This window comes from Chelonoidis abingdonii, chromosome 1 (assembly GCF_003597395.2).
Source record: "Chelonoidis abingdonii isolate Lonesome George chromosome 1, CheloAbing_2.0, whole genome shotgun sequence".
NCBI classification, from domain to species: domain Eukaryota; kingdom Metazoa; phylum Chordata; order Testudines; family Testudinidae; genus Chelonoidis; species Chelonoidis abingdonii.
Genome location: NC_133769.1, coordinates 232,127,555 through 232,150,768, shown reverse-complemented (window position 1 = coordinate 232,150,768; position 23,214 = coordinate 232,127,555). Strand labels below are relative to the sequence as shown.

General features: G+C 42.4%; 2 protein-coding genes across 7 annotated transcripts in view; both read right to left on the bottom strand.

The window, feature by feature from the left end:
- VEGFD (vascular endothelial growth factor D) overlaps window positions 1-5,815 on the bottom strand; it is a 56,419-nt gene extending 50,604 nt beyond the window's left edge. Inside the window, exon 1 of the mRNA XM_032773750.2 lies at window positions 5,020-5,815. Coding sequence (XP_032629641.1) covers window positions 5,020-5,109 — 90 coding nt within the window. The 5' untranslated portion in view covers window positions 5,110-5,815. The remainder of the gene's footprint in view (window positions 1-5,019) is intronic.
- A 141-nt stretch (window positions 5,816-5,956) lies between these two features.
- The window catches only part of PIR (pirin), a 111,247-nt gene continuing 93,989 nt past the window's right edge, over window positions 5,957-23,214 (bottom strand). For 5 of the 6 annotated variants that reach the window (XM_075060384.1, XM_075060373.1, XM_075060377.1 and 2 more), the window contains 3 exons: window positions 18,743-18,825; window positions 8,043-8,109; window positions 5,957-6,393 (listed from right to left, as the gene is read on the bottom strand). In XM_075060384.1, the coding sequence (XP_074916485.1) occupies window positions 6,278-6,393; window positions 8,043-8,109; window positions 18,743-18,825 (266 nt within the window). In that variant the 3' untranslated portion in view covers window positions 5,957-6,277. The remainder of the gene's footprint in view (window positions 6,394-8,042; window positions 8,110-18,742; window positions 18,826-23,214) is intronic. The other variant, XM_075060390.1, reaches the window with a different exon arrangement.

Below are 23,214 nucleotides of genomic sequence, written 5' to 3'. Positions count from 1 at the left end.
AGATTTAACTGTATGAGTGTGGGGTGCCTAGAAAACAAGTGGTTTTAACTGTGTGTGGATGCATGAGTAATTAGAGAAGGTACAGTGGTTTTCATGAGGCTGGGGAATATCTAGAATCCCTTATCTTGCAGTTAAGTTTAGCAGAGGAGTTCCAGTCCAATGGTCTTCCTCAGGTCTGTAAGCCCAGGGCTCCTCTCTAATAACTACAGGAGGTCTGCCAGAGGGAGCAGACTTCAGCAGAAGAGGTGGGCTGTGGATCTGACAACTTAGGCTTCATCTCTCCATTTCAAAGAGGGGTTGGCAGAGAGTGAAAAGAGGCAGGGAAAGTTGAAGGCCAAGTTTCAGAGATGAGGAACTTGCACTTCCATTACAAAAACAGCTGTAGTGTTAGAGAAAAGAAGTAGCTGACGGATCGGAGCAGTTCCATTGGCTTTTCTTGGTGGAGATCAATTGGGTTATGATGAATAAAAGGAATAGCTCTCTTAGTATTTAATTTTAAAGTTCTGGAAAAAGTGGCCTATGCCTGTGATACTTAAAAATAGAGAATTTCTGGGAGAGAGATAGGAAAAATAGTTGGAGTTATTTAGCCAGCAGATTCCTAAAAATAAGAGACTGTCAGGATAAAATTTCAACAAGGGAACATTTCTTAATGTTTCCTCTGCAAAAATTAATAAATAGTCTTAAAAAAAGTGACATGGAAAATGCAATTCTTGTCTGAACAGCCAGTGTGCCAAATTTTGCAGCCTGGATCCAATCATTAAAGTGTGAATTAGAAGGATTTCCAATTTTGTGCCAATCGCAACACGACCTTCGCTGTAGAGTCACTACTGATGCCCGCCATTATTTTAGATGGGGCTGGCAGCATTATCTATTATGAAGGATGCCTCACGATTCCCATTAGAAGACTTTGTTTTCAGTTGCTCATAACTTTACCAAACTTTAACTGTTCAGGATGAACTTTTTCCTGGCTAATGTCTGCCTCTGGCTGAATTTTGTTTTTGGAAAGTTTCAGCCAAAATGCTTCAGCCATTTCCGTGAATGAGCTTACAGAAAAATACACCATTTAGCTCATGTTAAAAACACTGGTGACCTTTAACTTAGACACTCCCACTCCCTCCAGGCAGTGGAGCAGTTACTTGAAGTTTGATAAGCAAGTGGCCTTTGTGTCAGGAATGTGCCTTTTGCCATTCGCATGAAAATCCACCCAAATTGTCAGCCTTTGAAAAAGCACAGCTCTCACATGTTCTGTAGAGATGATTTAGAGTTTAGCAGCTGAAATCTCTAAAGGTTCCATCTGCACTGAGCATGCTCCAGCCCAGAGTGAACAGGACTTGCCCTGTAATTGCAGCTAAGGGTGGCTGGGCCAGGCACAGGCCCCAAAACTGAAAGCAGGGAGTCTGTCCCTTTGGTGCATGCAATGCCCCATCTTCTGGGCTCAGGCAGTGTGGAGAAGGACATTGCCTAATTTGAATGCACAGGGATCAAGAGCCAGACCTGAGGTAGGTGCGGAGGAGATTGGGATAAGGGACCGAAGGTAGAGGCAGGAAGGCTGGCACTGGAGGCTGGCAGGAAGGGAGATGGTGGCTGGAACTGGGCTCCAGGGAGGGAAATGGGAGGGCCAGGGGAGATGTTGAAGCTGGGACAGCGAACTGGGATCAGAGACAGAGCTGGGGGGCAAGAGGGGGTGGAACTGTCAAGATTGGGACTGGGAACTACTGGGCAGGGGAGACATATCTAGCAAGGAGCCAGGGTGTGAGGGGACAACTGAGACAGGCTGGGCAAAGAGAGCTGGACAAGGAGCCCGGTGACGTGGGGACACTGAGACTGGAGGAAGAGCCCAGGATGGGAGACTGAGATTGGGAGCCAGTGGGAACTGGGAAGATGGGCAGGAGAATCAGTGAGTAGCTGATGGGGAGAGAAACAGCTTAGATGGAGATGCTGGGAGGGGAGGAACTGAGTCTGGTTGGGCAAGGATACCTGGAGTGGGATGAGGAGCTAGAAAACTGAATACCAGTTAGATGAGGAGAATGGGTCTGGCATGAGGAGCCGGGAGCAGCGAAGAGACTGGGCAGGGCAGAAGGGCTCAACTTGGGGTGAGGCCTGTAGGATTCCCAACACTGTATTTAAAAAATAAGAGACTGTTCTCTTAGCATCCTCACCCCACCCCTTCTCCTGATAGTATCATCTTCATCAATAATAATTAATAAGCATCACCTACATTCACCAGGCATATTTCTATCTGCTTTTTGCAGCACTCAGCAAGTCCCGGTCTTGTCGTACAGAGATGAAAAAATAATGGACGTCCCTTGTAATAAGGGAATGTTAGCAATCCTAGGTGGGGAGAAGGGGGAATGGGCAGAAGGGTCTGTGCCCACTAGAGACTCTACCCTACGGAGCCTGGAATGCAACCCAAAATTCCTGGGGTTCTCAACATTTCTCTGCAGTCAGCAAATATCTGTGAAACCTACTGGGAAAGTGTGTATCTCATCCCCCGCTCTAGCACTGGGCCACACAGAGGAGACACCTACCATTGCTATTAGTTACTCTCTTACCTCAAATGGCAGAGGTCTGTGGTGGATGTAAAGGTTCCAACCCTGCTGATGAACTATGTGGATGGCAATATGATACCACATTATGTTATTTTTTGTGGGGTAGGGGTTAATTTGGGAAATTCCACACATACTTTGTATGTAAAATATTATTTAGGTTTGCAGAGTCAAGCACGCAAAAATCAATCTTAATTCTAGTATTTTCTGACTTTTGCATGCTTGACTTTGCAACCCAACTAATGTTCCTTAACGGCATGTGAGTGTAATTTTTAGTATACTACACACATCTCTATTCTGCAGTTGTTACTCAATCACAGCTCTCATTGACGTAAAAGAGCTTTAGACGTTTATGGTATGAATTGCTATATATTTTCTGTGTTCTGCAACTAAAGTAATGTTCGTAGCATCCTTGGTTACATATGCAACCCTCTGGGGTGACAGAGCTGCTATTTGCAAGCAGGAGAAATACTTAACAGCTAAATAGCACCAGATAAGTCACAATATGATCCTACATAGCTATATTTCCTCGCCACATGGCCTTTTAGGTCCATTAACTCCCTTCTATACGGCATAACAGAAGAGATGATCTTACCCAAGAGGAGCAACTGGGCAGTGATTAAACTACGAGGGGAAGAGGCCAGACAATAGTAGAAGTGCTGTAGATCGTAGTCTTGCAAAATTCAGGCAGTTAGACTAGATTAATCAAATGGCATTTTCTCCCCCTAACGGCTAGGAATCTATGGATTACGTTAAACATCATTACATTACAGAGTTGTATTTTTAGGAAATTCATCTGAAGTAAATGCCAAAATGATATCAAAATCTTGATGTCAAGAAGTAAAATATCTAAAAACTTAAATGTGCTTAAAACTCAACCACTAATCTCTCTCTCCACAAAAAAAGAGAAGAATATTTCAAGTATGAGAAAGCAGAGAAATTAACTTTGGTTTTATCATGCAGTGAAGTCTACTTGAAACACAGATCTTTTTTTAGAGTGACCTACACCACACCTTCATGTTAGTGCTGGAGCGTAATTGGTCTTATACTGCAGTAATACGTTATGGCCAAACTGTGACTAATTGACAGTGCAGCCAAATGTCAACCATTACAGCTGTACGTATGTTGAAAAGGCTGTATGACAGTGGCATCATAGTACATACAGTGTGCAGAAAAGCTATTAAGAATATCATAGCTAAATAAGCCATTGTATTTATTCTTGGGGGAGCGTATACTGTTACAAAATTCAGTGAAAGATTTTTTACTCACATAACTATTGGACTACCAATATACTGAATTAGCACTCTGTGCTGTATCTGCAGACAGAGTTCTCATCATATCTTTTACTTCTGTTGTACACCCAGTCACAGACAGGTTTAGTCATCTCCAGGGAAGAAATCAATGATTTGTCAATCAAGGTGCAAAGGAAATGAACAAACTGATTATACCAGTTTTCACTGTTTCAAATTACTGACTGTTCACGATGTAAATTAAAACTTCATACCAGGAGGATGCAGAGGGACTAGTCATTTGTCATTCTCAAACACATATCATGCACTAATGCTAATTGTCATTCTTGTAGAGGATCTCTGCGTTTGTGTGTGCAACCCAGCCTCTTGGAACAGAGGTCAAAATTCAGTGTGTTTTATGGACTAGTATGTGGTCATTGCTTAGTAAAGGAAGACGTTCTCTGAAGTAAGAACAAGAGTAACTGGTGTTGTTTTTTTTCCTTAATGTCACAAGGACTTGCTAGTGTCTCAGGAGCACACCGCATTAACTGTGACTTGAAAATCCTACAAACTAGGAATCTTATTTGACTCTTGATTTCCTTTAGAAATTACTGTCTGGGGAGTATTTACATTTTCTCAAAAAGTCAGATCTGAAAAGTCCCACATTCATGAGGATGCTTCGTCTTAATTTTCAATGTACAAATCCCATTCAGAAGAAAACTGAATCTCTGGTCAATATGCTGCATTATTATCTGTCACTGCATAGGTTAAAAATCTGGATAAAGTAACAACAATGAGAAGAGACATTAATTGGTGGCAAATTACTGAACAAGTGCGTCAGAGGAAATCTTACTATACCTTGTATGTAATTCCCTAGATAATATACTAATGCAAAATGATAAGGAGCATCTATTTTTTAAAAAAAATCTAAATTTTCTGACTTTCAAGTTAATTTTTTATTTTTAAAACCGATATTAAAGGATTTATTTAAGGCAGAAACTTTATAAGGCAAATTTAAAAGGGCAAAACTATCAAACAATGATTATGGATTAAACTATTTAGTACAGAATACTGGTTCCTCTCTGCTTACTTGATATCAGTGTAACTGAACAACAATTACTCACACCACCAAATAGGTAAACAAACAAAAATCATTTAGACACTACCGCCACTTCATGCAATGCAATTCATGTATTCTCAGACAAATTGAGATTTGCTGTATTAGTAAATTAAAGCCCACCTACCTTCACAGGTCCATACTCATAATCAGATCCCTGCAGGAAATGCAGAAAAGACACCATGAAAATATTCAAGGTTGCCCACCGTTTGTACATTCTGATGTTTAAGATCCACAGATTACTACGCAGTTGATATCATACAGCTGGAAGACTCTGTTTCGAAATGCATTTCTTGCAACAATTAAAAAAAAAAAAGCTTCCAAAATTTCAGTTGTAAATCCAAACAGAATATGCACGTGAGAAAGTAAATAATTGTTGTCTCATCCAACACAATTATAATTCACCTAGACAATGTCATTTCGTAGACTGTTCTTTACGTACATTTGAAAAAAGTTTTTAAGAGTTTGCTTGGTTTTATCGAATACTCTCACAAGTAACCAGGTACAGATTCACATTAACGTTATTAACTGATCTCCCATCTAGACTCACAAAGGGACTCAATTCATTTGTGGTCCAGAAAATATAAAAATATGCTATACTCTGTGCTCTGGGTTACAGCTGCCTTTTAAGATGGTAGTATAACGGCCAATGTTTTGAGCTACAGAGAGCTGTAATCCAACTCTGTATTAAAACTTTTTTCACAACCTCCGTGGAAGCTTGCAGAAGCATGTGTCTTAAATCTGATACAGACTTTGGCAGAAACAGAGTCAAACTTTGGCTCTAATCCCATTCTGTCCCTACCAATAGCATCGCAGTTTTTAAACTAACTGATGCAATCTAGACTGCCATTATTTTAAAAAGATTACCTGAAACATGAAACTTCAGCACACGTTCTTCCACAGCACATGCTTTACAATAGCTAGTTCCCTTTTTTTTAAAAAAGGGGAGACAACCACATACTCTTTTATATCTTCTGGGCTGTAAGATTTGCTTAATGGAGTGTCACAAGGGAAAGTAAATAGTTTAAATAAATAATTTTCTTTAAAGAGACCTTATGAAGCAATAGATTTAAAATAAGAGTCTTTATTGCAGCAAAAGAGAAATATATTTTTGTACACCAAAACAAAATCAATTAATGCATTTCCACACACATATCGATATATATGCAAAAATGTAGCATTAACCCTCAAAAAACATTAATCATACATACATACCTTGGTAATTAGGTATACTAAATATACGCTACTGGCCTGATCCAGTAATTTTTATTCATATGAGTAGTTCCACTGAAGGCAACAGGACTACTCACATGTGTAAGGGTTTGCGGGATCAGACCCTAATGATGTAAATATGAAACACCCAGCTACACTCTTAACATTGCAGATCATTGGTTTCCTATCTTTGACTTCCAGGTGGCAGCTCTCTCAAATCCATTTTTTGCATTTCTGTAATCATCAATTGCTTGTATAATTTCTTCCTGAGTATTCATCACAAACGGCCCTATGATAGAAAATAATTTTAATCCAATATTTTCAGCTGTGATCTGTTACTTAATAGAGAAATTATTTTTGAAACACACATTGTTATATTATTTGTGGCTTTAGTCTTTTGCCACCTGTTTTCTGAATGCAACATTCTACCCCTGCCAACCAGTTTGTCCCCAGTGATTGTGGCTTGACCTTGCTGTATTGCTTCATTCAGGGATGGCATGGAGTTCCCTTCTCCAGGCAGAATGTGCTGAGTTTTCTGCTCTCTGTGTCTTCCCCTTCCCATCTTGCCTCCCTCCATTTGCAAGGGAATCATAGGGTTTCAACAGGTCCTTTGCCAAAGGAGGAATTTCACCCTGTATGAATAGTGCCTTTCCCCACTATATTATAATCAGTTAATTAACTATTCATTTTAATTCAAATACTATTTAATCTAAAAATATTTTAAACTTAAATGCCTCATTTAACATTTGGCTTCTCTGCTCTCCTTCCCACACTGCTATCCATCCCAAGTACAGCACATGACCCTGTTTGCTTTACTGTAAACTTCCCTTCGGAGGCACTACTTCAGTGTGCTCTAGCGTGGGGAGGTAGTATGTCCTAGTTGCTAGAGCACTGGACTGGGACTTGGAAAATATGGGATCTCGTCCCAGCTTGGCAACCTGGGCAAGTCACTTCACCTCTCTGTGCTTCTGTTTCCCCATCTGTAAAATGGGGATAAAGATGGTGATGTCCTTGGTAAAGCGTTTTGAGATCTACTGATGAATAGTGCCATATTAACAGCTAGGTATTCTTAGTAGTGCAGAAATTCTCAACGGTATCTCTGGAAGTTCTATGGCCTGTGTTTCAGGGCAGATAATCACAATGCTCCCTTCTGGCCACAGATTCCATCATATTTACAAAATGAAGTCAAATGCTGCAGGTTCAGACAGTTATATTTAGACTCCCCTTTAAGAACTTGATCCAAAGCCCACGTAAGTCAAGAGAAGATCTCCTGTTGACTTTAATAGGATTTGAATCAAATTTTAAAGTTTTTAATGAAGACAGAGACAAAGCAAAGAGAGTCAACAGAAGTGTGGAGAAATTCTAACTTAACTGACTTTCTAGGAAATAGCTTGCTCATACTATCTGCACCCATGGTTCCCAACTTTCCCCCTGCCCACCGCACCATGTCCTGACTCAGATGTCTTTCATTTTCCAGTACACAACTGTCACCCATCATGTTAGTATCTGAGCACTTCTGTCCCCTCCCCCACAAAAAAAATCAATAGCAATAGTGAAGTCCCTAATGGATTTCATGAGAGTTTTTTCAGGGTTCATGTTATTTTTAAAATGTTTCAAACAACATGGATGGAAAACATGCTAAAAGTGAAAAGTATAATACTTTAAAAATATAGTATATTATATTTTTAGAATACAGAAATACAAAGAATACACCCTGAGTCCAACAGCACTATCTCATATACAAACAAACTGGCTGAGGAACATGGGAGGCACTGACTTTCATTTTCAGTCACTGTATTTGTGATGGAGAGGAACATAACAGGCTCCAAAAGCTGGCAGGTATGGGAGATGGTGCACATCCTTGGAATTCTTTCTGCTAGTTTACAAGACAAAACCATCAACCAGCCAACCAGTGGTTTGTTTACTAAAAATGCTTACCATGTTGTACCACGGATTCCTTAATCGGCTCCCCAGCGACTAACACAAAATGGCTTATTTCAGGACCCTAAATTGATAAATGGAATGCATTAAATAGCAACATATATTTAGATTATGTTATTATAGATCAGGGGTAGGCAACCTATGGCACATGTGCCAAAGGTGGCATGTGCGCTGATTTTCAGTGGCACTCACACTGCCCAGGTCCTGGCCACTGGTCCGGGGGGCTCTGCATTTTAATTTAATTTTAAAGGAAGCTTCTTAAACATTTTAAAAACCTTATTTACTTTACATACAACAATAGTTTAGTTATATATTATAGACATAGAAAGAGACCTTCTAAAAACATTAAAATGTATTACTGGCACGTGAAACCTTAAATTAGAGTGAATAAATGAAGACTCGGCACAGCACTTCTGAAAGGTTGCTGACCGCTGTTATAGATTATATTTAGACAGATATTTTATAGACTGTTCCAGGCTGGCTGGCCCTTTATGGGGAGATAGGCTCAGCCTTGCCTGTCACAAATTAGCCTCTGCAATTGATCTTGACTGGCTGGGGAGCAGGTGGCTCAATTCATTTATCAGACTCAGCTGGGGAAAAGCTGGGTGATGGGGAGCAGGGAGACTCAGCTGGAAGAGAGCTACATGGGGTGGAGTCTCCTGTGACTGGCCCTGGAAGGAGAGGGTGGCATGGCCGGAGGAGGCTGGGAAACACTAACCTCTGGGCAAATGGCCTGGGAATAAATATCTAGTTTGGGGAGAACCAGACTAGAGGAAGGACTCCAGAGAAGAAATCTCAAGGGCCAGTGGCTCAAGTTGGGGCTGGGCCTTCAGGAGAAGCTCAGCACTATAGGAATAGAAATGGTGAAAGGTAACACAGATCTTTGGACTGGAGACAGCTGCTTGACAGGGCCTCCCTGAGGGGAGGTAGGTCCACTGCAGGATGGTTCTTGGGAATAAGAGGGAAACAGAATATCAAGGTTGGAAGGGACCTCATGAAGTATCTAGTCCAACCCCCCCCTCCTCAAAGGTGGACCAATCCCCAGACAGATTTTTACCCTAGTTCCCTAAATGGCCCTCTCAAGGATTGAACTCCCAAGCATGGATTTAGCAGGCCAATGCTCAAACCACTTAGCTATCTCTCCTGCACTGTGCCTCAGTAGGCCTCATGGGAGCACAAGGAGGGGAGTAGTGGCACACAGACAAAACAAGGAACAGATAGTTTTTATCTGGTATCAAATTCATTCTGTGTAGTATCTGCTCACATGTATACTTTAGTGTGAAAATTCAGGTGAGAAAATAAATTCCTTTCAGGTATTTAACAACAGATTATACCCAAGGACGGGTCCAGACCAACATCTCCACATGCCAAACAAAACAAAAAGAGAAGCACTGGATACAAAAATCATCTTAATCCAGAGACATGTGGCAAAACATTACAACATGATTCTGTGAAGCCTGTTCACTGTAGTCCATCAAAACCAAAGGGACTACTCACATGAAAAGGGATTTGTGGGATCAGGCCCTAGATTATCACCAATTAAACTGGTAGTTTCAAGCTGCAACAATAAAATATGAGCTCAATAGAAGCAGTTAATTAACCCTGATCTCAAAATAACATATGACTTCATCACATTTTTTGCATTTGAAACCATTAGTTATAGGATTTCTGTATCAGTTCACATTTCTGTACTAAGCAAAGTTCAGGAAGCTAACATAATTCCAAGCTAAAATCATTAAGCAAGTATTTGTAAGTTGATCCTATGAGGGGATCTACACATTCCCTATAACTAATCCACACACAGAAGACCTTTTGTTCACCTTACAATTACAAGGAAAAAGAAAAATTGGGTCATTAACTCAAGTGTCTCAAATAAGGATCTAATTTAGCTTTAATAAGATATTTATGGCACAGCAATTATATACTGATTTTAGGTTTATCAATGAACAGACACACATTATTAAACTTCTAAAAGATGGTTTTAGTAAAAAACTGTTGTTAATATCATGACTGTTGCAATCAGAAACTTCACTCTAGACATGCTAGCACAGTGTTTTGGAAATGTAAAGCTAAGTGCTGAGTTTGATCTGAATATATATATATATATATTTATTACTAATGATCAAACAACCAATTTAGGCCCTGATTCTGCAAATTACTCTATGCTGGTGGACCCCTGAATGCAGGCAGAGAAATGGGGCACTATGCCAGCACAGGATTCTATCTGTAACAAGTGCTTTTCAGGTTCAGGGCCTTAGATATCTGCAGGATGATTGTTCAGCTTTAGCACATATGAATGACAATAACCATGAATTCACTGTTCAGTCGTATAGATAGTAGCATAATCTGGCCCTAAGGCCTAGCTCAGAACAGGGGGCAGTGCAAGGCCCATACAGCCCAACAGGAAGATCCAGGAGGAGAGCTGGTAAAAAAAAAATGCAGAAATAAATCATCAAAATGTAGAATACTTTGAAATTTTTCAAACAGCTCTCTCTATGGGAGACAGTGTGCCCAAATCTCCTGGAGACAACTACTGTGCCACCCCTTATTTCATATTTATTACAGTAGTACCCAGAGAGATTTTCCTGAGGATCAGGGCCCTGTTGCGCTAGGAGCTGTACATACACATCCAAGGAGATGGTCCTTACGCTAAAGAGGGTGCAATATCCCATCTGTAGCAACCCAGAGCTACTGGCTGCTGTGAAGGAGTGGTATTCCAAAACCGTACCTCCTCTCTGCCCTTTTGATGCAACTCAGACCCTTAAAGGCACTAGCCCACAGAGCCACTGATCAGGACAGCAATGGCTATAATTAGGGCCCTACCAAATTCACAGTCCACTTGGTCAATTTCAGGGTCATAGGATTTTAAATTATAAATTTCATTATTTCAGCTATTTAAATCTGAAATTTCACAGTGTTGCAACTGTAGGGTACTGACCCAAAAGAGTATAGAGGGGCAGTGTTGCAAGGTTATTGTAGGGGGATTGTGGGACTGCCACCCTTACTTCCACGCTGCTGCTGTGCTGCCTTCAGAGCTGGATGGCTGGAGAGCGGCAGCTGCTGGCTGGGAGCCCAGCTCTGAAGGCAGTGTCACCGCCAGCAGCAGCACAGAAGTAAGGATGGCATGGTATGCTATTGCCACTCTTATTTCTGTGCTACTGCCTTCAGAGCTGGGCCCTTGGCCAGCAGCCGCCACTCATGGGCCACCCATTGTCACCCTTAGTTCTGGGCTGCTACTGGCAGTGCTGCCTTCAAAGCTGGATGCCTGGCCAGTAGCTGCCACTTTCTGGCCAGCCAGCTCTGAAGGCAGTGCAGAAGTGAATATGGCAATACCAATACCCACCTACAATAACCTTGGAACCCTGCTGCTGCCCCCTTTTGGGTCAGGACCCCCAGTTTGAGAAACACTGGTCTCCCCTGTAAAATGTGTATAGTATAGAGTAAAAGTACACAAAAGACCAGATTTCAAGGTCCATGACACATTTTTTGTGGGTGTGAATTTCGTAGGGCCCTAGCTATAATTGTGGCTTCCTGCAACCCAGGAGAAAAAAGAGAATGGAAGCTCTTTGTACCTCTTCCCTTTGCACGCCTGTGCATGGGCTGACTACTGTGTGGCCCTTAGCATGTGTTTATATGACATGTAGTCAGAACACAGCTGAAATAGTTACCAAACATTAACTACGAAGTGGTGAAATGAATTCACAATTCTTTTGTTTTTCTTGTTATTTCAAAAATGCCCTCAAATGTTATAAAATAGAATAAAACCCCCTCGCTTTTCACGGTAAAAAAATCTAAAAGGAAATCTAACATAAAAAAGAGGGGAAGAGAAAAATATAAAATATGCGGATGAAAGAGTTAAGGTACTGGACAATAGGAAAAAAAAGGAGGAGAGGCAGGTTTCTGATGGAGTGAATTCCACATCCAAGGCCCACTATAGCAAAGACCTGGTCACATGCTGGAATCTGATACTCTGCTCTGGCTCTTAGAGAGCAAGTGGTATCAGAATGTAATTACCTGTCCAGATGAGTGTTATGGAGGAGGTAACAAATATAGCCACTAAAGGTGTAAAAACCAAGATGAACAATTCCAAGTCAACTTGATACTTCATAAGCAGTCAATGTACAATAAGCAAGGAAAGTGTGATATGATCCCAGTACCCTGGAGCAGTGAACAAATGTGTTGCTGCATACTGAAGAGATTGCAAGCAAAAGAGATGAACTGTTGGATGCTTTTCAAGGAGGAAATTACAATAATAGAACCTCATTCTCTTAAAGGCATATATTGTTGTTGCAAAATTGTCATGGGACACAAGGGTGTAAACTGCACCAATTGCACAACTGAATAAACACTTTTGGACCATGCCAAACATACGATTTGTCAAGGAAAGACAAGATTGCAAGTCACAACAACATCCTTAATCCTGCTCACTATCTACAAGTGATTCCCCTTAATCAGCAAGCAAGAGAATCCACATGGCTACTCCTACCCATGACTTCTGTATTGCTAGCGCTACAGACAAGGTAGATTTATTTGGCATTTAACTTACTCCTCAGTCAGAACAATGTTACATATTTCAGCAGGGAATAATATCAACAAAGTTGATATACTATCTTAGGGTGACCAGATGTCCCGATTTTATAGGGACAGTCTCGATTTCTCCTATTACCCCTCACTGCATCCCAATTTTTCACACTTGCTGTCTGGTCACCCTATACGATCTACTGGGTTTTTAATGCAGTTATTTGCTTACAGATTACACTAAAATTCTACAGTGAGTAGGGTGACCAGATGTCCTGATTGTATAGAGACAGTCCCGATATTTGGGGCTTTGACTTACATAGGCCCCTATTATCTCCCACCCACCATCCTGAATTTTCACACTTGCTGTCTGGTCACCCTAACAGTGAGGAATCAAAGTGGCTACTGATTGAGAGCTCACAAGATATCAAAGAAATCTGACTGAACATTCCTCACCTATAGTAGCCTCATGCAACTGAACAGCTTTGGTAACAGATTGTACCATGGCTGCATGTTGGGATGGAGGTCAGATTATATCCAAGTGGCGATTACATTTCTTTGAAGATGATGTACTTTATAACAGAAACAGAAGATGTAAGACTGGTTTCCCCATGTGCACTTTAGACTCAGGCCAAACCCTAAGCAGTTAGTGGGACCACATGCATGAGTAAGGTAAACAGAATTCAGCCCATCATCGTGGCACGCAGAACCCTCCTCCCATCTGTGAACTTATCATACTTACATAAAATGTAAGTGAAATGTTGGCATTTTTGGAGTTTTAATCAGATCTCTTGTGCTGTAAAATTTCTGGTGATAAGTGACACAAAATACCTTGTTTCCATTTGACTGGCAAATAGGGTTGTCAGGTGTCTGGTTTTCAAGAGGAAAGTCTGGCTGTAAAGGGGACCTGACAGTGTCTGGTCAGATCTACTGACCGGACACCCAAAGTCCAGTTACTGTGGGCTGGGGAGGTGGGGAGGTGCCGAGTCATCACCTGCGCCAACCCCTACTCAACAGGGCCACCTCCTATCTGCATCAGGCAGCTGCAGCTCCCAACCCCAGCTCCACAGGTGAGTCCCTCCTGACCCATGCCGGGGGCAGGGGAGAGATGCGGGGCAAGGGTGAGGCCTAGGGGGAAGGGGCGGGGAAGGGGTGGGGCCTCAGGGGAAAGGGATGGTGAAGGGTATCTGGTTTTTAAATATTAGAAAGTTGGCAACCATACTGGCAAAGTCGTAGGGGCTGTCTCTCAGTTGTGCTAAAGGTTCTCTCACGTTGCTCTGTCAGAGAGTAAAGAGGCCTTAGAGTGAGCAGAAATGGCTCCCTGAGGCCCAGTTCCCAGCCTCTGATGGAGAAAATGTGGCCTAGATGTACTATGACAATTTTCTACTTCCCAGCTCCCAAAGGAGACCATGAGAAGTGGAGTGTAAACTGGAGCTGCCCTTGGCCTAACTTACACCAGGGTCCAGACAAGATTCCACCTGGCCCTAGCATATAAGGAGTGCAAGGTGGCTTAAAGCTGCTTTTATTCTCCCTATATATCCCCCCTTCCATCCTTGCACAAAATGCAGAAACTGAGTAACTGATGCCTGGATCCACCAAGGGACTTAGGCACTTAGAAAAATCACAGAGCAAACTGTGATCCACAAAGCTGAGTTAGTTGTCTAGGCTTCCTACACAATGAATGGGGAGAGAGAGGTCCCTTAGAATGTGATCCACAAAGCCAGCACACTAGGCAGGGAGCCGCTTCAGCTAGCCAGTGGGAGAGACGGATGAGAGGGGTGTGTGCTAAGCTCTGTCCCTCTCACAGAGTTAGGTGCCTATGTCTGGGCTGCAGGGAGGCACTTATCTCTGCTTGTGAACCATGAGCCAAGGGAAGACAGGCACTCCTCCGCTAACAAACATGTGGGGCCTATCCAGTAGGTGTGCTCAGAGGCTGCCTAACTCCACCCAAAACAGCCAGGGAGTAGGGGAGGAGGAGGAGCTGGTTCAAGTCCCCCTGTCCCTGTTTGATGAGGAAAACAGGAGCCTGCCACCTCTCAAGGGAGTGCCCTAACCACTAGGCTACAGGGTATTGTGATGTGGGTTTCCCTGAATCTCTCCTATTGCAGTTATTTCCACTTTAACTGAATAATTAATTATTAATGGAGCCAGAGAGTAAAAATGACTCTATCACCTAGTGGTTAGAGGACTCACTTGCGAGGCAGCAGATCCCTGTACAAATCTCTTCTCCCTCTGAGGCAGAGGGGGAACCTGAACTTGTGGTCTCCCCCATCCCACGAGTGCTCTCACTACAGGCTAAAGTTTATAAATGAGCTCCCCCTCCGCCCAGGCCATTTTGTGTGGAGTTAGTTGGCCTCTGAGCAGACCAATAGATCTGGCCTCGCAGGTTAGTTAGGCAAAGGCATGCCTATCTTCCTCCAGTTCATGGGTTGCTTTATGGCTTAAGCAGGAGATAGGTGCCCAAGCACCTACAGTAGAGACAGCAGTGGCTACACCCAGAATCAGACATAGGCCCCTAGGGAACTTTTACACAAAAACTTAGGCATTGATCAAGATTAGACACCTGCAGAGTTAAGCAGCAGCTGGGTGGGAGTTTTGTGGATCAGAGTGGTGCCTAAAAACAGGACTTAAGTTCCTAAGTACCTTTGCAGATATTGGCCTGAGTAAGATCTCAACAGAGCAGTTTGCCTGGCTCAGCATGGAGGCTCCAGAATAAAGACAACCTCCCTCCATACTCCATAATGTAATCTTCTCAAAGAAGGATAGTAGGTATAATGGAGATAACAGGTAGGGGAACTCTGGGTGAACTGAGCTAAACCATGGGGTTTGAGTTGGATATATAGACAGCAGGCTGAAATTAGGACAGGATGACATACTTATTTTTCTGAAACGTTTTGCCTATTGCTGCTCCTAAGATACCCTCTACTGACACATTCCTCAGTGCAGTATAGGCATGTACAATAATGGCTCCATAGTGACGTGAAGGACCATAATTCACTTGGGAGTATAAACTATGAAAGTCTAGATGGAATGATATATGACAGCAAAGCCGTGAGAGTTATCATGGCCCCACCAGGCCTCATCTCCATTCCAGGGTCATCTATTACAGTAACATACTAACTTGAAAGGAAAACCCATCAGATACAAGTGGAAGTTTGGGGATGAAATATTGGTTATTTACACTAACATTTACTGCATTTTAACATTTACAAATCTCAGGTCAATAAAAGGGTAAATCAGTTCCCTGACATCAGCAACGGAAAATTAATGGTCTATCCCCTGTGGTTGTTTACACAGAAGTTAATGTGTATATACAGAGTGTATATTTAAATTTCATATCTGGCTCTAATAGGATGATTTTTTCCACTCTTAAGATTTCATTTGGCACACTCCTGACCTTTTTTGATCTTGTAACCATCAATAAAGTTTACTGAAGATTCCAGTTAAACCCTCTCATTGCATTTCCTATTTAAAAAATCACTGCAAAAGGACTGGCTGATTCACAGGGATTGGAAATGTGTTTTTAACATCTGGGTTACCAGTTCAAATCCAATGCTCTCTGTCTAAGCATTTATATTGTGCTGATGGCACTGAAGCCTTGGTGAGTAATTGCTAGTCACCATCATCCGGAAGCTGGTCAGTGGCCTATATAAAAGAGCAGGTCACCTTAAATCCACATCCTTATTGGACATGAGCCTTGGACACAAAAAACAGTGTCACCAGTTGGCAGCCCTGTCAGGAAGTCTCAGTGAAATAACAAGTACTGATTGGGCATGGACAATGAGTTCTCCATTCATTCTCCCTTGAGTCTGTTGCCCTTATACACAACATAAACTATTTTTTGTCTGGATAGGTACCCATGATTCCCTTCCTCTGACCCCTTGAGGTACTCCCTCTAGGACTGCCTTCAGATACTGGTGCACAGGGAAGCTAGTGCTACTCATGCTGGATGTATTTGGTGAATCTATCAAAAACCTCAGTCTCCAAGGCTGTCACTCTGCCCCTTTTCATGACCAATGCCATGTTGTTTTATTTATACCTTGCAATGCACTTAGGGCCTGGGACCGACGGAGTAAATACATGTGAATGCATAAATAAATTTCTCTATCTCTTTCAAAATTCCTGTCCTTGAGTTTTAGAAGGTCCTCTCCAAGCAGAGAGAGAGCCTTCACTCACCCACCAGCCTGTGTCTGAGCACAAGCAACTCCAGATTCCGTGTGTATCACTTCCCATTCTCAGTTTCTGCCACTCACACCACCCGCCCCATGATTCTTCTCAGTGTGAGCGAGGAGTGGGACTGAACCCAAGGTGGCGTCAGAACACAGCAAGAAGGCAGGATGATCTCAGTAGAGTATAGATGGGGCTGATTAAGATTCACATCAAGCCAGGTTCTCAACCGGGCCTGCTTCCCAGCAGCCACACCTCATTTCACCACCACCCCTTACTCACCAGAGGCTCTCCAAAAGCCAGAAAAATGCTCATTTCGGGATTATAACTTTCTGGCAGTATTCTTGCCAGCAAGTTAAAGAAGTATGGGTTGGATACATGGACTCTAAGGTGGATAGAAAGCTGGCTAGATCATCGGGCTCAGTGGGTAATGATCAACGGCTTGATGTCTTGCAGCTGGTATCAAGCAGAGTGCTCCAGGGGTCGGTCCTGGGGCTCGTTTTGTTCAATATCTTCATTAATTATCTGGATGATGGGATGGATTGCACCCTCAGCAAATTTGCAGATGACACTAAACTGGAGGGAGAGGTAAATACACCGGAGTGTAGGAATAGAGTCCAGAGTGACCTAGGCAAATTGGAGGATTGGGCCAAAAGACATCTGATGAGGTTCAACAAGGACAAGTGCAGAGTCCTGCACATAGGATGAAAGAATCCCATGCACTGCTACAGACTAGAGACCGAGTGGCTAAGCAGCAGTTCTGCAGAAAAGAACCAGGGAATTACAGTGGATAAGAAGCTGGATATGAGTCAACAGTGTGCCCTTGTTGCCAAGAAGGCTAACAGCATATTGGGCTGCATTAGTAGAAGCATTGCCAGCAGATCGAGGGAAGTGATTATTCCTCTCTATTCGTCATTGGTGAGGGTACATCTGGAGTATTGTGTCCAGTTTTGGGACCTCCACTACAGAAAGGATGTGGACAAATTGGAGAGTCCAGCGGAGGGCAACAAAAATGATAAGGGGGCTGGGGCAAATGACTTACGAGTAGAGGATGAGGGAACTGGGCTTACTTAGTTTGCAGACGAGAAGAATGAGGGGGATTGATAGCAGCCTTCAACTACCTGAAGGGGAGTTCGAAAGAGAATGGAGCTAGGCTGTTCTCAGTGGTACCAGATGACAGAACAAGAAGCAATGGTCTCAAGTTGCAGTGGAGAAGGTCTAGGCTGGATATTAGGAAAAACTTTTTCACTAGGAGGGTGGTGAAGCACTGGAATGGGTTACCTAGGGAGGTGGTGGAATCTCCTTTCTTAGAGGTTTTTAAGGCCCTGCTTGAAAAAGCCCCGGTTAGGATGATTTAGTTGGGGTTATAATAATAGTAATAATTGGAGATATACCTATCTCCTAGAACTGGAAGGGACTTTGAAAGGTCATCGAGTCCAGCCCCCTGCCTTCACTAGCAGGACCAAGTACTGCTTTGAGCAGGGGATTGGATTAGATGACCTCCTGAGGTCTCTTCCTAATCTTCTATGGTTCTATGAGTAGCTGGGTTTTTTTTACGGTTAATTAAATTGACCTTTGCCTTCTTTGGGAAAGGGGATACTTCACTTTGACCCAGTTAGAATGTTCAGAATTATGAAAGAGGTTATAAAGGAGCTGAAACAAACAACTGGGGTGAAATCCTGGCCTCACTGAAGTAAATGGCAAAGCTCCCCAGTTAGGATTTCACCTCTTATCTAGATGTGTTTCCAGCGCAAGGGGGGAATTGATGTACGGTGAAAAAATAAAGAAAACAGTTTTAAGACCAGTTATGAAAATGACATGCATTCTGGGATATCTGGCCTCTTCCTGGTCCTAACATTTCTTATGGTATGTTTGCACATTCTGTGCATTAAAAGACTGGGGGGAGGTGTGATGGAAATACCAATCAAAGAAATAAAGTTAATAATTCCCATCCAAAATCTTTTCCCGAATTGAGTTATAAGCTCCAAGCCTGAGGGCAGGATAAGGATTACCTTGTTTTCTAACTGAACACCGTCACCATCGTCCAACACTGCTGTGTGATGGGGTTCGATTTTCTGTTGGGCATCATCAGATCCTTTGAATAGACCAGATATGTAAAAAGACAATGCATGACACAATCAAACCTGCAAATCATGAAATGATTAGTCATCTTTTCTGCTGAGAACTATTTTACTTAAGAACACGCATGTTTTTCTTTAATTCATCTTCCTCTAACTTCCACTCTGTCTTTCACACATACCTGCTGTCCACCCCAGTTGTCTTTTACTTCTAATTTCCTTTCTGCGGGAGATGAACAAAGGCCTTTTCTCCCTCTCTGTCAAGTCCATTATGTGCATCCTCTGCTACACCATGGCCATAGGGATTAGAGTACTATCCAGTTGAGAGAAAAAGTGTGATGGAGATGAATGCATCTGATACACTAATACATGAGTTCTCAATCTAGGGATTGCAAACAGGCTTGGGAGGTGATGGCCGCCCTCCTTTTCTTTATGTCTACATTCAAGGGGAGAGAGAAGAGTCCCTAACCTTTTTTCTGTTGTAATATGGTGTTGTTGGATAGCAAATATTGAGACCTGCACCAGTGTTAACACATATGTTAATAAAAGGGATCAAAAAAGAGACATGGAGGAGGGGAGTGCCTGGAATTTTAATAGTCATATTCCTACAAAAGCTTTTTGGTACATATGCAAATAGGATTTTTATTGATTTTAAGAGTACATTTCACCCTCAGTGTAGCAGTCCCTCACAGGGCCCTATCTACCACTTAGGCAGGGATGAAAGTAAGCCGGTATGGGCTGGTACAGCGTACTGGTAAAAAGTGGCCGCCAGTACTGGCCCGTACCCAGCTGACTTAGGACCCTGCTTAAAGCGCTGCCATACTGACATGGCAGTGCAAAAGGATCAGCTGCTCCAGGGCTGGCGATTTAAAAGGGCCCCAGGGCTCCGGCCACCACTGCTGCTTCCGTGGCAGTGGCTGGAGCCCCAGGCCCTTTGAATCGCCGCTGAAGCCCCAGGTGGCGTGGGCCAGGCAGTGTGGAAGAGCTGGCAGGGGGATGCTGACCCCCAGCCCTGCCGCTTCTGCCCAAGGCCCCACCCCTTCCAGGGAACAGAGCGGGCCCCTGTACCGGTAAGTCTTCGGCTTTACTTTCACCCCTGCACTTAGACCTCAATTAAACCTTTAATATTGGTCTTAAGAGGGATCTAAGTGGTGAATAGGACCTTATGTGGGGCCTCTTCACCTTGAAATACTATTAGTCACAGATACACAGGATGTGATCTGGCTTTTCTGGTTGATATGAAGACTTCCTCCCCCCCCCCAACCATTATCCCAAACTCTAGTCTCTACCTGATTTGTGGACTTTTTAGTTAATTGTAAGCTGCAGGATGGGAACAATTTACAAAACTAACACCTTGAATTATGGTAGGAGTAAGAAATGACTTTATTTTCTTGAACTGACATTTCTAAGCACTTCAACATGGAGAGAGCTTTAAAAATGGACAAATGAAATTGTACTGAACCTTTTTCAGACAAACACTTGTATATTGGAATTAATGTAATTCTTGTAGGCTTGGTTAACTGGTACAAAATCATGAAGAAATTGGAAAAGGATGTGTCACCATGTGTCACATGGAAGGAGAGAGATGAAATTCCTTAAAAGCTATCAAGCAACGCTGAGAGGGCAGCTGTACAAGACTAGTGAATATACTCATCTGTGTTCCTTTGTGTGCACACTGTCGTTTGATATTTAAGGAGAGCTAGACTGCTGGAACCAATTTGTTCCTTATACACAGAAAGAACACTAAAGCATTCATTTTGAAAACTGAATTGGACTTTGCAAAGCAATAAAATAAAGTCTAAAGTGGCCCATATTCTGAACATAGCATCAGCATCCTTTTAAGAATGACCTATTAGACTTCCTAGGTGATTTCTCTTCTACTGTTCTTCCAGGGAATCAGAATTTAGACTTGACTAGCACAAGTCTGCCAAGGAACTGCACGTCTGACTTTATATGGGATTATTGCTCCTTCTCACTCATTTTCATAGTGCACGGATGGGAGCCATAAAGTTGTGATTTGAAGGATCACTTAAAATGAAGTACAGACATAGATGTAATCCATATGTTTTGTTCCTGTTCTAGCAATTTCTGGCTTCATAGTTGAATGGTAGGCTCTTGACTAAATTTTATAACACCTTACTTTTATTTTCCAATATTGCAAAAAAAGACTAGGTGTAAAATGTTTGCAAAAGGGCTGCCGAGTAGCAGGAAAGAGGATAGTTCCTATGTTCACAGGTGATTTCCCTGGTATTTTATTAATATAATTATCTTTCTTTAATTAAACAAAGTAAGTTTCAAAAGAAAAAAATGTTTTTAAAATGGCTGTCAGTTATAAATACAGCCAAATCAGATAAATATTTTCCATCACTGACCTTGACCAAGAATGCTAAATCTAACAGTGCTGTACACAAAAGGCCCACTGAAAAACTGCTGCAAGTGTTGTTAGATTTGGCTGTATAAACATTTGTAAAAGGAAAGGAAAAGCAACCTTAAAAAACCAGGTTCTGCATTTACATTGTAGTATTTTCAGAGTGTGACTATCTCAGCTACTGTTTATGTATTCCCCAATGGGTTTATTTCTTTTTTTTCTGGAGCTAAGAATTAAAAGAGTCCACAATTTCTAGTATTATAAGGTATATTACCCAAACCAACTGAATGAAAATATTCAGCTAGAATCACCACATGACATGCAATCAAACATTATACTACTATGAAGTCTTATTCTTTTTCTTTTGGTTGCCAATATAGAGCAAGGTTGTGACTTGCCCTAAGAACACCTGCAAAAGGGAGTGGAGAGGTGATGTAAGACACTCCTGCCCACCCCTGCATGAGCAATACATCTGGAAGGTTACAACACAGGGGATAGCTGTCTCCATGACGCTATTCCCCTTTTTGCACATGTGAGCAAGAGCATGGAATGGGGGGGTCCTCGACTCCATACACATATTGCACCAGCCAACAATGTAGCTGAGCTGGCACACAGGGGGAAGTAATCTGTGCCTGAGGGCTGACATGGATACCTCCCCTTGTCCTCTGAGCAAGAGGGGCAGCCAGGAACCAGACTAGGACACTCATTCAATTTGGCTCCTGGTCTGCTCCTGGCACAGTGTAACTACATGCTGCCCCTTGCATAGGCCTGAGGAAAAGCCAAAAGTTAGCCTACTGTTAACAGTTACACTCATCATAAGTGCATCGCAAAATAGTATCAGAGGGTGTATTTAAGAGGTCAGTGTTGTACGAGAAGAGGGATATCTACCTCCTTATGCCAGAAGACTGGGCTGGAGACAGCAAAAACAGGAGAGTGTGCCCAGCCTAGAATGCTGACCAGACCTCAGAAATGCTGAGAATAGTCTAGAACAGACTGTGTCTCAGAACTGTTAGTTATGTTGCAAAGATCTGTAACTCTACAGTGCTTACCTAAAAGTGATTGTGGTTAAGAAATTCCTTTGCTAAGCCTGTATCCCTTGCTTGCCTGCTACATTGTCTCTGAAAGAAGGCTAGCGTGCCCACAGCAAGGTGGAACTCTGAGGCACCGTGAATAAGCAACTGGGGGCTTGGAAGGGTTGAGACAGTGATTTGGTGGTTTATTGTGGTTGGGTTGTAGAGCCCCATCTCCCAGGGAAGGGTGTCAGGCAAAGGTTTTTCACCCAAGAGTGTGCCTTAGAGACCCAGAGCTGGGAACAGTGACCTGCTCTTCCCAGACCAAATTGGCCTAGAAGCATATGGAATCCAGCAGCTGGAATCGCTCAAAAAATATTGAAGGAGAGACACCTACTTACAGGAGGTAGTGTGGCTTAGTGGACAGACCAGTAGGCTAGGACTCAGGAAACATGGGTTTCTTCCTAGCTCTTCCATTAGCTTGCAAAGTGATCTTGGGCAAGTCATAGCATCTCTCTGTACCTCAGTTTCCCCATTTGTAAAATGTGGTTAATAATATTGCTTTCCTTTGTAAAATGCTTCAGAAGCTACTGATGAAAACTACAATGTAACAGCTACAGATTATCAACTGATTAGTCTTTTTAAAAAAAAAATTAAAGAGATGGAATGTTACACTAGTTATATTCCTGGATTTGCTTGAGACAATGTCTATGTCATTTTGCTGTAAAGCCCATTTTAATGAGCACAGCATACAAGTTGCCTTTTATGGGTGGATGCCTGCACCTGTGTGGAGCCCCATGAGGACTCTGTGAAGGCATAGGAGTCAGCCTACCTAGAACAGCTTGCCAGACAGGGGCCATAGTCAGTTTTATTATGTTATCAAACAGATATGAAAAAAATTTTGAAAATTTATAATCTCTTAATGTAAATGTGTCCTTTGGGCTACTTTTCATTAAAACCTGATGGTATAAATGGCAAATGTATTGACACCCAGTGGAAGTGCATAGTATAAATGCTTGCACTAACAC